The sequence below is a fragment of the Arachis hypogaea genome, chromosome 14 (assembly GCF_003086295.3).
Source record: "Arachis hypogaea cultivar Tifrunner chromosome 14, arahy.Tifrunner.gnm2.J5K5, whole genome shotgun sequence".
Taxonomy (NCBI): Eukaryota; Viridiplantae; Streptophyta; class Magnoliopsida; order Fabales; family Fabaceae; genus Arachis; species Arachis hypogaea.
Genome location: NC_092049.1, coordinates 15,697,338 through 15,709,572, shown reverse-complemented (window position 1 = coordinate 15,709,572; position 12,235 = coordinate 15,697,338). Strand labels below are relative to the sequence as shown.

At 46.2% G+C, this 12,235-nt stretch overlaps 2 protein-coding genes across 2 annotated transcripts; both read right to left on the bottom strand.

Moving 5' to 3' along the window:
* Positions 1–257: 257 nt before the first annotated feature.
* Positions 258–2,248, bottom strand: LOC112741672 (small COPII coat GTPase SAR1A). Its single transcript, XM_025790738.2, has 3 exons — positions 1,881–2,248; positions 1,622–1,753; positions 258–727 (listed from the first exon to the last, which is right to left on the bottom strand). The coding sequence occupies exons 1-3, from the start codon at positions 2,007–2,009 to the stop codon at positions 407–409; spliced, it is 582 nt and encodes a 193-aa protein (XP_025646523.1). The 5' UTR covers positions 2,010–2,248; the 3' UTR covers positions 258–406.
* A 7,376-nt stretch (positions 2,249–9,624) lies between these two features.
* On the bottom strand, positions 9,625–10,599 carry LOC140178509 (uncharacterized). The gene has a single exon (XM_072215677.1). The coding sequence runs from the start codon at positions 10,597–10,599 to the stop codon at positions 9,625–9,627; it is 975 nt and encodes a 324-aa protein (XP_072071778.1).
* Positions 10,600–12,235: the final 1,636 nt, after the last annotated feature.

Here is a 12,235-nt window from a genome sequence, read left to right as displayed (position 1 = left end):
TGTGGTCATGTGGAGCTAGGCCTTTGTTTAAACGTTGATGGAGTTATAGTTGGCATTATGAGATATGTAATTGTTTGAGCAATATATAGGAGAGACATCACAAATGGGAACTATGAAAATGTTATGTCCATTGCATGGAATAAGGATTTAGCTATAACCTATAATAGTTTTTATTAATGAGGCCCGGTACCAAACTACGATATTGAAGCAGTAAATTAGCAAGCATGTTTTCAGAAATATAAAGAATGAAAAAAAAATAAGAAAAAAGGCAATACTACTCATTTAAGTATGAATTCTCCAGGGGTAACCACCACCCTGGAAACTACACAGCCAAATGCTGATATTCAATCCAGTTGAAGGTAAATCAACAACACTGAGGATACTTATTTGTCTATATCTTCTTTCATCATTTGATGTACTGAGAAAGCCACTTAAAGCCTTCGCCATACCCCATCTTGCGGACAATACTGCACATGAACACCTCCAGAGGGCGGAGGTTGGAGTCGGCGAGATTGACCTTTCCCTTGCCTGTGGTGAAGTTGGTCAGTCCCATGTGGTAACGCAGCTCCTCCTCCGATGCAGCATAAGGTATGTCAATCTTGTTTCCCAATATAAGGAAAGGTACTTTCGCCAGTGACTCATCTGCAAGAAGAGCATCCAGTTCCTTCTTTGATTCTGCAAACCGTTCCTTATCATATGCATCAACCAGATAAACCACAGCATCCACCTACATCAAATAAAATTTACAGTTCAACCTGCTAGTCCAAGGAGAAAAACTATATACTCCAAAGATTAGGACTAAATGTAACTCGGCCTATGTTTACGTAGCCAGTCCCAATCCCTGCGACAGCCAACATAAAACTGTGTCGCATAGCAACGCATGGCTAGGATCTCGTGTAGGGTTGTGTTAGACCTGCAGCCAACGTATAACTTTGTTGCATCCCAATGCATGGACACAACGCTGTGACATTTTTAAACCATGTTGCCAACCTCATCTAGTGGGAAACGGCTTTGTTGATTAAATATTAGGATAAATAAATGTGAGATAATAGACATCACAGAACAAAAGCCAGTGGCACATTCCTTCTATCTATAAAATACTCCTTGAATTCAATTTTATCTGTCACTATTGCGGTCACTTTTCGCCACATACTTGGATCAATTTTAGCTCACAGCATGCATGCATGCATAAATTGGCTTAACTAGGAGGTTCCATTGGCTTAACTAGTCAAAATTGTAACCGAACAATCACTGAATTGTGGTTGAATTGAAAGGTATGTTATCTAAAACAATAATAATTCATGGTCTAACCAGTTTAACTAGAAGGTTGGTCCAACTTTTAAAACAATGGTCAGAAACATAAAAAACAGGAATCACAATAAGAAAACTTAAATTTCCAAATTTTAAGCGAACCACCCTACACAATATGAATAACAAGACAACACAATTAGAAGAGTGGCATTGAAAGCTTGAAACTCATCATCAAAGCCACCAATGAGCATGGAGCTCAGCTGGAGGAGACTGTTATAAGCAACTATGTTATAAAGGAGAGCTTTGTGGTTCAATCCTCCAATACCTATGGTGACCCCATGAAAAAGGAACAAAGAAACTAAGAATTAACCTGAGCATAATAGTCCCTCCAGACTCTGCGAGCAATCTGGTGTCCCCCCAAATCAAAGGCTTTGAATTTGATCTTCCCAATACTCAACTCCTCCGAAGTTGGGTATTGAGTTGGTTGATGCTGAACTAACCTCTGCAACAACAACAACAACGACAACAAAGAAAACACACAAATTTCAAAACTTGTTCAACAATTGCTTCATAAATTGATCAATCAATTAATTAGTTAATTTAAAAAAGTTTAGATTAAATAAACCTACCTCGTCTTTGAGCATGTGAAGCAAGGTGGTCTTGCCAGCATTATCAAGCCCTAGGAACAAGATTTTCGCTTCCTTTTGCCACAGACCCAGTGATGCCAAAATTCCATAGAACCAATCAAAAAGAAACATTTTTTTTCTCTCCGAAACAAAAAAATTTCCTAAGCCTGAGAGTTTTCAGGCGACGACTTCGCCGGAATGTGCAACCGGCGACGGAAAGAAAGACACAGAAAACGAAAAGAGAAAAAAAATTAAATTTTTGTTCACTTGGGTAATTTTTTAGTCAAATTATTTTATTTTTTGGAATGTATATAGGTGACGCTGGGTACTGGTTACCGATGTGGCAGGTAAAGGTGACGCTGTGGTGTGACGTGTTGCCGTCGAATGCTTGACTTGGAAAGTTAAGGGGAATGATGAGGTGACTGGAAGAGCCGGTTGTTGGGCAGGTGTGCTACGTGTAAGCGTTTGGTTGGGTGGTACGCGTCACTGGGTTTGACACAGTGAGAGCGAGTGCTTGCGTGTATGAAGAGGGGGCGAATATGTTTATTTAGTTAGAAAAGAAAGGAAAGTACTAGAAAATAGTCAAATGCTTATTAAAGAAAAATAAGAAAGCAGTCAACCAGTTTTTTTTTTTTTTTGAATATTATTGATGCCTTTTAGAACTAATTTATTTGATATGTGATGACGTGTATATATATATATATATAATATTTTTGTGAATATATCTGTCAGAATTTAAAATTATTAACATAATAGTATATTATTTATTTACTCATCTCTTTTCCAAGTTGTAATAAGTTAATAATTATTCGGTTGTTCGGGTCCGAAGCGAATTTAGTACGATGGAGTTCGAGAGTTGGTGGGTTACTGGATGTCTGGCCTGGGAGAGTTCCGGAGGGCAGGTGAGCAAGACTTTTTTGAGATGACGAGGAGGGGGTGCCACCTGCAAGGACTCCAACGCTTAAGTTAGTGTCCGTACAAGAGGCAGCAATTAGGGTAAAGGGAGTAATGTACTTGAGGGAGGGGTAGGGCCCTCCCCTTATATAGTTTGTACTAGAGTGGGTCTCACATGTGCAGACCCTCTTTCTTGAAAGTTTCCTTTCCAGCTGTCTTGGGGTTCTGATGAGGTAGGGGAGTAAGGTGAGTTGGCGGGTCAAGAAACCCGTCGGGTCGGCTCGCGGGGAGCACCCGAACTCGATTTGCTTGTGGGCTGGGTCGGAACAGTGCCTCCAACGCGTTAATCACTAAAATAGGTGATTGGCGCGTTAGTGTAACTCGCCCCTTCTCTGGTTGAGCTCCCCGAAGATCGGAAGTCCGTTGATGGAGGATGCAACTTCATGCGCGTGTTTTGCCCCCACGCGTAGCTTTGCGTGTCGCTTCGACCTTCGCGCCGAGCATTTAATGCTCATAATGATTGATTTGAAAACCTAGGAAAAAAGACTATTGTGCCCTGTCTTTTCGCACTTCCTCTTTTGACGGTTACCATTCTGATTTTCTCAAAACCACCATCTTTTTCATTTGCTTCCACATTTTTGTTCCCCTTCTCATCTGCTTCTGTTTATTGCTTCATTTTCGGGATCGCTTTCCGGATCGCTCTTGAGGGAACTTTTCGTGATGCTAGGGGGCATTGTTAGCAGAACCGGACCGAATCAGACCGGCCGGTTCAACCAGAAAACCAGTGAACCGAATCTTATACCGATTTGGTCCGGTGTTTGGACCGTACAAAGAATCAAACCGGTGTGAATCAGTCAAATCCAGAAAGAACCGGTGCGAACCGGTCAAACTCGGTGAAATCAATCCGACCGAACCGTTTGGGAGTGAAACCTTTTTAAAATGTTTGTGGTGAGGTTCGAACACCTGTCCTCAAGGAAACTAAAAGACTCCACCACCACCAGGTTAGCGTGTTTTCTATTAAAATTTATGCAAAATATAATACATATAGATATCTTTTATCAAATAGTTTACCTTTATTTAATTTATTTTAATTTTAGTTATAAACTCACTCATTTTTAAATTAATTATATTTTATTTAACAATAATTATAAACTCACTTTTTTTTATAATTATATAATATCTATTAATATTATTTTTTAATAAATACTTGTAGTATATAATAGTATAATAGATATAAACTAATTAATAAATTATTAAAATTTAAAAATAATAGTTATTTTAATATAAAAACAAAATAAAAATATTTGTGATAGAGTAAAAATAACAAAATATTTATTGTTCATGTTCCATATTGTTTTAAAATAACTTGATATTTTTAAAATGTTAGTAAAAATATGTATTTTAAATTTTAATTTTAAACTTTTGACTATTTTTTATTTTTTATTTACATAAGACCGGGTCAAACAGTTCAACCAATAACCCACCGGTTGAACCAGTGACTCAGTGACCCAGTGACCTGACCGGTTCGATCACCGGTTCGGTTCTGACAACTATGCTAGGGGTACCATTCAGGCGTTTATAGTGAATCCAGGCTTTAGGTACTAGCGCAGGAATCATAGATCAGTGATATATTTAGTCGTAGATCCGTTTTGTTTAATTTCTGACTTAGCGATCTCCCAGGTTAACTTGAGTGGTGCCCCCATTGTAGATATGGCGCGAACACCAGCACCGAACGTTATTGATTTTTACGCCTGGGTGACCTCGGATGTGAAGGACACCCCGTCTTGGGTATCTAGGGAGGAGCTCCAGGCTCTTCGGGACGCGGGTTCCTTATGCGGGGGTCTGAGAAAGCATACTACCAGGTCTATGTCCCCAGCGAACGTGAGATGGTGTGCCATAAAAACATGGCTTCCCCCCAGGTGGTCGACTGGCTGTGGGTATATAAGCCTATGTTCACCATGCTAGATCTCCGGCTTCCTTTCTCCCCCCTCGTTATGTCACTACTCAACCATTGTGACGTCGCCCCGTCACAACTTCATCCAAATAGTTGGGCCGTTGTTCGGTGTTTCAAACTGGTGTGTGAGTACTTGGAGATCCCGGCCTCCGTAAACGTCTTTCTCTATCTCTTTCTTCTAACGAACCCCTCTCGCGCGGGGGAAGACGAAGAAAGGGTATATGTCCTTCCGGGCCGTTTAAGGCCATAAAATATTTGGTCTCTTCGAAGATTCCTTCCATCACTTCAAGAGCACCTTCCTTCTTTAAGGTACTGCCTGCCCCGGGTCATCACCCTTTCTGGCTTACCCTGGAACGGGAAAGAAAGATCTTGACCTACTGGAGTTTCGAGGCGGGCTCAGACTATTTGATAGAAGAAACTTACGAGGGGATGAGTGAGGAGAACCGCCGGATTGTCGGCATACTGTCGGTAATTTTTGGTTCCAAGATCTGAATCCTCACCGTGATAGGAAACCGGGAAGTCAATCGTACTCATGTCGGTAGGTTATCACCTTGTTTTCTTAGACCCTTCCTTTCCGTTTCTTCTGGTGTTTCTTATTGCTAACTTTGGTATCTTACTTGTGTTTCCTCTGCAGTTTCCATGGCTGACGGGAAGACCACCATGGACGATCTTATGGCCCACTTCCTTGGAAGTGATGACGACGATTCCTCGGCTACCCATTCAGACAACCTGGGCTCCGACGCCGTTGGCGAAGGGAGCGGCCAAGTTGCTGCAGGAGATCAGGACAACTCCTAGCCTTCCGGGAGCACTCAGGACGAACACCCTCCGGAGAACGCGGCTGTGGAAGAGCCAATCCTGGAGCAGGAAACTGGCCTCGAGACTGATCCCGATTTGACCATCGCGCCCAATCCTAAGAAACGAAAGGGACCTGCTGGGGAGACTCTAACAGTAATGGAGAGGAGTGTGACGCTGGGGGCTTTATTGACTCTCAACTCCTCCCGGGGACCGAGGAGTTCTTTCGGGAGGAGGACCTTGCTGCCCAAGCAAAGTGGGTTTATCAAAGCCTCCTCCGAGCTGCTGCCATTGTCCGAAAGGTAGAGCCCATTTTGGCCCAGTGCCAGGTTCTAGAGGGAAAGCTTCGCGCTGCCCAAAAAGATATTGCCGACCTAACGGCCTGGGAAGGGTTCCTCAAGACTCAGCTCGCTGAGAAGGATAATAAGGCAGAGGAAGATGCCACTGAAATCAACAAGCTGGAGGAGCGCGACCTTTCCCTTTCCAAAGATTTGAATATCGCTCGGGGTCAGGCTATCTCCATGGAGGCCAAGGTCAAGGAGTTGGAGAAAAAATTGAGAGAGCTGGAGGAAAAGCATGAGGAAGTCGAGAGGTCGGCTCATGCTGCTCATCAGGAGGTTGCCTTCTTGAAGAAGAAGAACAAGGACCTTGTGAGGGACGCCGAGAAGGTCATCTTGGCAACCGAGGAGGGGATCAAAGCTCAGATCGCTGTGTTGGCACCCGATCTCGATACTTCCTCGGTTGGGGCCTTTAAAATGGTTCAAGATGGCAAAATCATGGACATTCCCAAGAAGGCAGGAGCTCCTTAGTAGCTATGACCTGTTTTATGCTTCTGTAGCTTGAACTTTTCTTTCAGGCCGATGTATTGGCCTTGTTGTAATACTTTGACTTGTCGGGTCGATGTGTTGCCCTTGTTTTGTAACTTTTGCCTTATTGGGCCGATGTGTTGCCCTTGTTTTGTTGCGCTGACTCGTCGTATACATATTTTTTTAGCCGATTAATTACCTTTTGAATGTATTTTATTTTCCTTATCGTCGAGTCGGTAGGCTTTTTGTAGGCCGATTTAGTTACCTTTGAAAAATAATTGGATGTTACTATTTGCTAGCCTTATCATTTGGCCGGTAGGCCACGTATTTTACTTACGGCACTTTGCACCGATTAGGGCTTTCAGGGTGATCAGTCCCGGTTAGCCGTGTGAAAAGTAAAGGTATAACCCTTAAAATCAGCAAAGAGACGTAATGTAATGTTTGTGGAATTTAGAATGAAACAAAACATAATAGCGAGTGAGATAAACCATGGTAACAAATGAAATAACAAAAACTAGATGACAGATTAGAGCCGAAATGAACGAAGGAGCGAAAACCCGTTAAGTCATCTGGTAGCCTTTCAAGAGTAGAATCTTTTCAAGTTCACTATGTTCCATGTCCTCGGTACCTCGCTTCCATCCAAGCGTTCCAGCTTGTAAGCTCCTTTGCCGTGTACTTCTCTTACCCTGTATGGGCCTTCCCAATTTACTACTAACTTGCCTTCTCCTGGGGTCGGTAATCCGATGTCATTTCTTCGCAACACCAGGTCGCCTGGCTCGAAGCTCCTCTTCAGCACTTTGGCATTGTATCTTAAAGCCACTCTTTGCTTCAGCGTCGTTTCTGTCAAGTGAGCCATCTCCCTAGTTTCAGCAATCAGATCTTTCTCCACTGCTTCGTCTACGACCCCAAGGAGCAGTCTCGGGCTTGGTTCCCGATTTCAACTGGAACGACCGCGTCGACCCCATAAGTAAGCCGAAACGGGGTTTTCCCGGTAGAAGATTAGGGTGTCATCCAATACGACCATAAAACCGAGGCAAGCTCGTTTGCCCATAGACCCTTCTTCTGGTCTAATCGTTTCTTCAGGCCACGAAGGATGACCTTATTCGCAGCTTCCACTTGGCCATTACTCTGCGGGTGCTCTACCGATGAGAATTTCTGCTTAACTCCTAGTCCTGAGAGGAACTCCCCAAACTTTCTGTCCGTGAACTGTGTCCCGTTGTCCGAGATGACGACCTCTAGGATTCCAAACCTGGAGACCACCTGTCTCCATATGAACTTCCGACAATTCGCCGAGGATATACTGGCCATCTGTTTTGCCTCGATCCACTTAGTGTAGTAGTCGATCGCTACGATTAGATACTTGACCTGCCCGGGACCCACTCGGAATGAGCCCAAAAGGTCTACCCCCCATTGGGCAAAACGTCGCGACGCCAGCATCGAATTTAACTCCATCGTTGTGGAATTGTGGAAGTTAGCATTCTCCTGGCACTTCTTGCACCTTTTTATAAATTCTTGAGCATCCGACATCATGGAGGGCCAATTAGTATCGAGCTCTGACGAGCTTTCTAGCTAACGCCTTTCCCCCAATATGGTGGCCGCAGCATCCTTCATGGACTTCGCTTAGAACTAATCTGTCTGATCGAGGCGTAAGCACTTCAACAGTGGCTGATTGAGCCCTCGTTTGTATAGTTGGCCCTGTATCGCTACATACTTGGTTACTTCCCGCCTTACCGTCCTGCCTTACCGTCCTGGCGTCCTGCTCGCCTTCAGGGAGCTTGCCATTTTCTAGGAAGTGGAGGATTGGATCGATCCATGAGGGGGGAGTCATTGCTTGTGTGACACAGAGGGTTACCGGTGGCTCCTTTATCAGCCCCTGGATCAGAGATGGATTTCCCGTCCCTGGCTTTATGCTTGCTAACTTGGACAAGAGGTCGGCCCTCGCATTTCTTTCTCTGGGTACATGTCGAATCATGACCTCTTCAAAATCTTCACACAACTTTTTTACCATCTCCAAATACTTCTGGAGTAGGGAATCTTTGGCCTGAGAGGTCCCGTTAACCTGGGAAGTAACAATCTGGGAGTCACTATTGACTTCGACCCATGATACCCCGACCTCTGTGACCAAGAGCAGGCCACCTATCAAGGCTTCATATTCCACCTGATTGTTAGATACCGGAAAATCAAACTTTACTGATTGCTCGTAAGTCATCCCGGCTGGGCTTTCGAGTATTATCCCTGCCCCTCTGAACACCTGGTTGGAAGCCCCGTCCACATGAAGTTTCCACCGTGTGTTTGTGTTCTCGGGTGGATCCCCGACTACCTCCACCAGGAAGTCCACCATTGCCTGGGCCTTGATTGCATGCCTGGGCTCGTAGTGCAAATCGTACTGGGACAGTTCGATTGCTCATGCCATCATGAGGGCCGCTAAATCGGGTTTCTGTAGAACCTGTCTAATGGCTTAGTCGGTTCTGACAATGATCGGGTGTCCCTGGAAGTATTGTTTCAACCTTCTGGATGAGGTTAACGGGGCATAGGCCAGCTTTTCTAGCTTGGTGTACCTCAGTTCTGCACCTTGGAGCGTCTTACTGACGAAGTATACTGGTTGCTGGACCTTGTCTTCCTCTCGAATGAGGGCAGCCGCCAGGGCTTGATCTGTTACTGCCAGGTATAAAAATAATAGCTCCCCATCTTTTGGCTTGCCGAGGATAGGAGGTTCTGACAGTATCCTTTTGAAGTGGTTGAATGCTTCCTCGCATGCTGGGGTCCATTCGAAGGCTATTCTCTTCTTCATCAGATTAAAGAAGGGGAAGGCCTTTGCTGCCGAGGTGCCGAGAAAGCGGGATAGAACAGTGAGCCTCCCCGCCAACCTTTGAACATCCTTGATGCAACCCGGACTTGTCATCCGCAAGACAGCTTCGCACTTATCCGGGTTGGCCTCTACTTCCCTGTGTTATCATAAAGCCGAGAAACTTCCCGGCTTCCATGGCAAACGCGCACTTAAGGGGGTTGAGTCTCAGGTTGTGCTTACGAAGGGACTCGAAGACAGTCTCAGGGTCTCTTACCAGATCATTCGACTCACTGGTCTTTACGAGGATGTCGTCAACGTATACCTCAACCGACTTGCCGATGAGGCTGCTGAAGACTTTGTTCATCATCCTTTGATAGGTTGCCCCATCATTTTTCAGTCCAAATGGCATCACTTTGTAACAGTAAGTCCCAGTTAGCGTTATGAACGTTGTCTTCTCCTCGTCAGGCTGGTGCATGGGTATTTGATTGTACCCGGAGTAAGCATCCATGAAACTCAGGAAACGATATCCCGATGCTGCGTCGACCAGGGCGTCGATGTTTGGAAGGGAAAAGAGTATTTGGGGTAGGCTTTGTTGAGGTCCGAGTAGTTGACACACATTCTCCACTTCCCATTGGCTTTCTTAACGAGGACTACATTGGACAGCCATGCCGAGTACTCAAGCTCTCTTATAAACCCGGCATCTAGCAGGCTGGCCGTCTGCTTGGCCACCTCGTTTGTTCTTTCCTGCGACATTTTCCTCCTCTGCTGTGCTATGGGCTTGGCATCCGGCTTTATGGCCAGCCGGTGGGACATGAAGTTGGGGTCCACTCCTAGCATATCGGCTGGGGTCCAGGCAAAGAGATCGCCGTTAGCTCTTATAGTCTTCACGAGAGGCTCCTTCAGGTGGTGGGGGAGATTTCTATTCACGAAAGTAAACTTTTCCTTCGAGTCCCCAACTTGAAACTTCTCTAGGTTGCCCTGGGGCTCTGGCCTCGAGTTCTCGTCTAGCCTTGCATCTAAATCGGCCAGAAAAACACCGGCTGCCTCCTTTGACCTCTTTCTCAGGGAAACGCTGGTGTTATCACTTGCGACGGCCGTTTCCACATCACCTCTTATGGATCCAACGATCCCATCATCTGTGATGAATTTCATGACCAAAAACTTAGTACATATTACAGCCGAGAATTCATTGATTGTCTTTCTCTTCATAATGACGTTGTAAGCTGTGGAGTCTCGTAAGACAACGAACTCCGCCATTACTAACTTCTTTGCTTCATTCGACCCTACACAGACCGGGAGGGTGATCACTCCGTCGGGCCTTATGTAGTTGTCCCCTAGGCCTATGACCTCATGTTGGTGGACCTTGAGGTCAGCCTCCTTGAGCCCCAGGGCATCAAATACATTTCTGAACATGATGTTTGAGTCGGCCCCTGTGTCAACGAGGATTCGTTTGACTAGGCCTGTGCCAATCCTCGCTGTGATCACCATAGGCGGGTTCTTCGGGAGGTCGTGCAGCCATTGGTCCTCTGGGCAAAAGGACATCCTGGGTGGGTCCCTGGACAAGGTCCTCAGATTCCCTGACGACACAGCCAAGATTTTGACATCCTTCCTTGTCGATTTTGACTTGGGGGCGAGTCTTGCCCTACCACTACGTTGACAACTACTGTAGGGGTGTTGTCTGCGTTCTCCGTGGTACCTTGCCTTTGCTTCACAGCTCGGCTGCGATCCTCCTCGGACCGTTTGCGCTCCCGTCTTCGCGGTTCCCTGATGAACTGGGAGAATTCAGCTAACTTTCCCTCACGAATAGCTTGCTCCTGGGCATTCTTGAGGTCAAAGCAGTCTTGCGTCTTGTGGCAGAAGCCTTTGTGATAGTCACAGTACAAGTTCTTGTTCCCCCCTGTCCTGTCCTTCAGCTGCCGAGGCTTTGACAAGATCCCTTTGTTCGCTATTTGTTGATACACCTCTGTTATAGGGGCTATGAGGGGGGTATAATTTGTGAAACATTCCGACCCGAGGAAACGATTTGGGTAGCTTTGTCGACGCTCTTTCCCTGGGGTCTCCCTTTGTTTTTTTGAGTAGACGGGTTTCCTAGGATGGGGGTTAGCTGGCTGCCGTTTATTGGCTGCCACCACCTGACTAACTTCCTCATCATTGATGTATTCTTTGGCTATATTCTGAATTTTCTGCATCGTCCAGACGGGTCTAGTGGTGAGGTGCTTTCTGAAATTCTCATTTAGTAGGCCGTTTGTCAAACACAAACTGGCCACCGAGTCCGTTAGGCCATCTATTTCTAGGCACTCATCGTTGAACCTGTCTAGGAACTTCCTGGTTGGTTCTCCATTTTTCTGGGTGATCCCTAGCAGGTTGATTGGGTGCTTCGCTTTGACAATACGCGTGGTGAACCGGGCTAATAAGCTGCGTGATATGTCCGCAAAGGTCGTAATGGACTCTTACGGGAGCGCGTTGAACCACCGAATCACCGGCCCTGCCAGCATCACCGGGAATGCACGACACCTCACTGCATCGCCTACCCCTTCGAGATCCATCCTTGCTTCAAAAGCCGTCAGATGTTCTTGAGGGTCCTTGGTCCCGTCGTACTTCATGTCCATCGGTTTGTTGAAGTGTTTGGATAGGCGAACTTTGAGGATAGAGGGGTGGAAAGGGGTTGCCCCTATGATGACGAGGTCCTGTTTTTTCCTTCCTCCGTTTCCCCGGGTTTCCCCGTGGCCCTCGGTCCTTTCAGGCGTACGGGAACGGGTTCGAGCATTGGTCTCGGCTCGCCCGTTATCTCCTCCCCGACTTCCCTCACGGCCTTCCGCCCTCCTGAGTGGAGAGCGGGTGCGGGATAGGCTCGGCCAGGAGTCCCTGCTATGGGAGGGGCGATATCGATCTTGTGCCGCTAGCTCGCATTCGAGATTCTGCACCCTGTGTCTGGGCTCCTGCATGATCCTTGCGTGGTCGTCTCCCGTTCCTCGGAAAGGACAACTTTCGGGAGATCGAAAGCGTTGGTTTTCTCTTTGTGTCACGTGGCTCGACTGTTCGCAGGAGGTGCCTGCAGAACTCACCCTGCTCCTCATGCGGGCTCCTCCTTCTTCACGAAGCTCGTTCGAGTGTGGGAACAACA

Excerpts from the sequence above, each read along its gene's own strand:
- LOC112741672 (XM_025790738.2), bottom strand. The coding sequence starts at position 2,009 with ATGTTTCTTTTTGATTGGTTCTATGGAATTTTGGCATCACTGGGTCTG. Across the intron at positions 1,754-1,880 it reads TTCACATGCTCAAAGACGAG|AGGTTAGTTCAGCATCAACC; the intron begins GTAGGTTTATTT and ends TTGTTGTTGCAG. Across the intron at positions 728-1,621 it reads GGAGGGACTATTATGCTCAG|GTGGATGCTGTGGTTTATCT; the intron begins GTTAATTCTTAG and ends TATTTGATGTAG.
- LOC140178509 (XM_072215677.1), bottom strand. The coding sequence starts at position 10,599 with ATGGTGATCACAGCGAGGATTGGCACAGGCCTAGTCAAACGAATCCTC.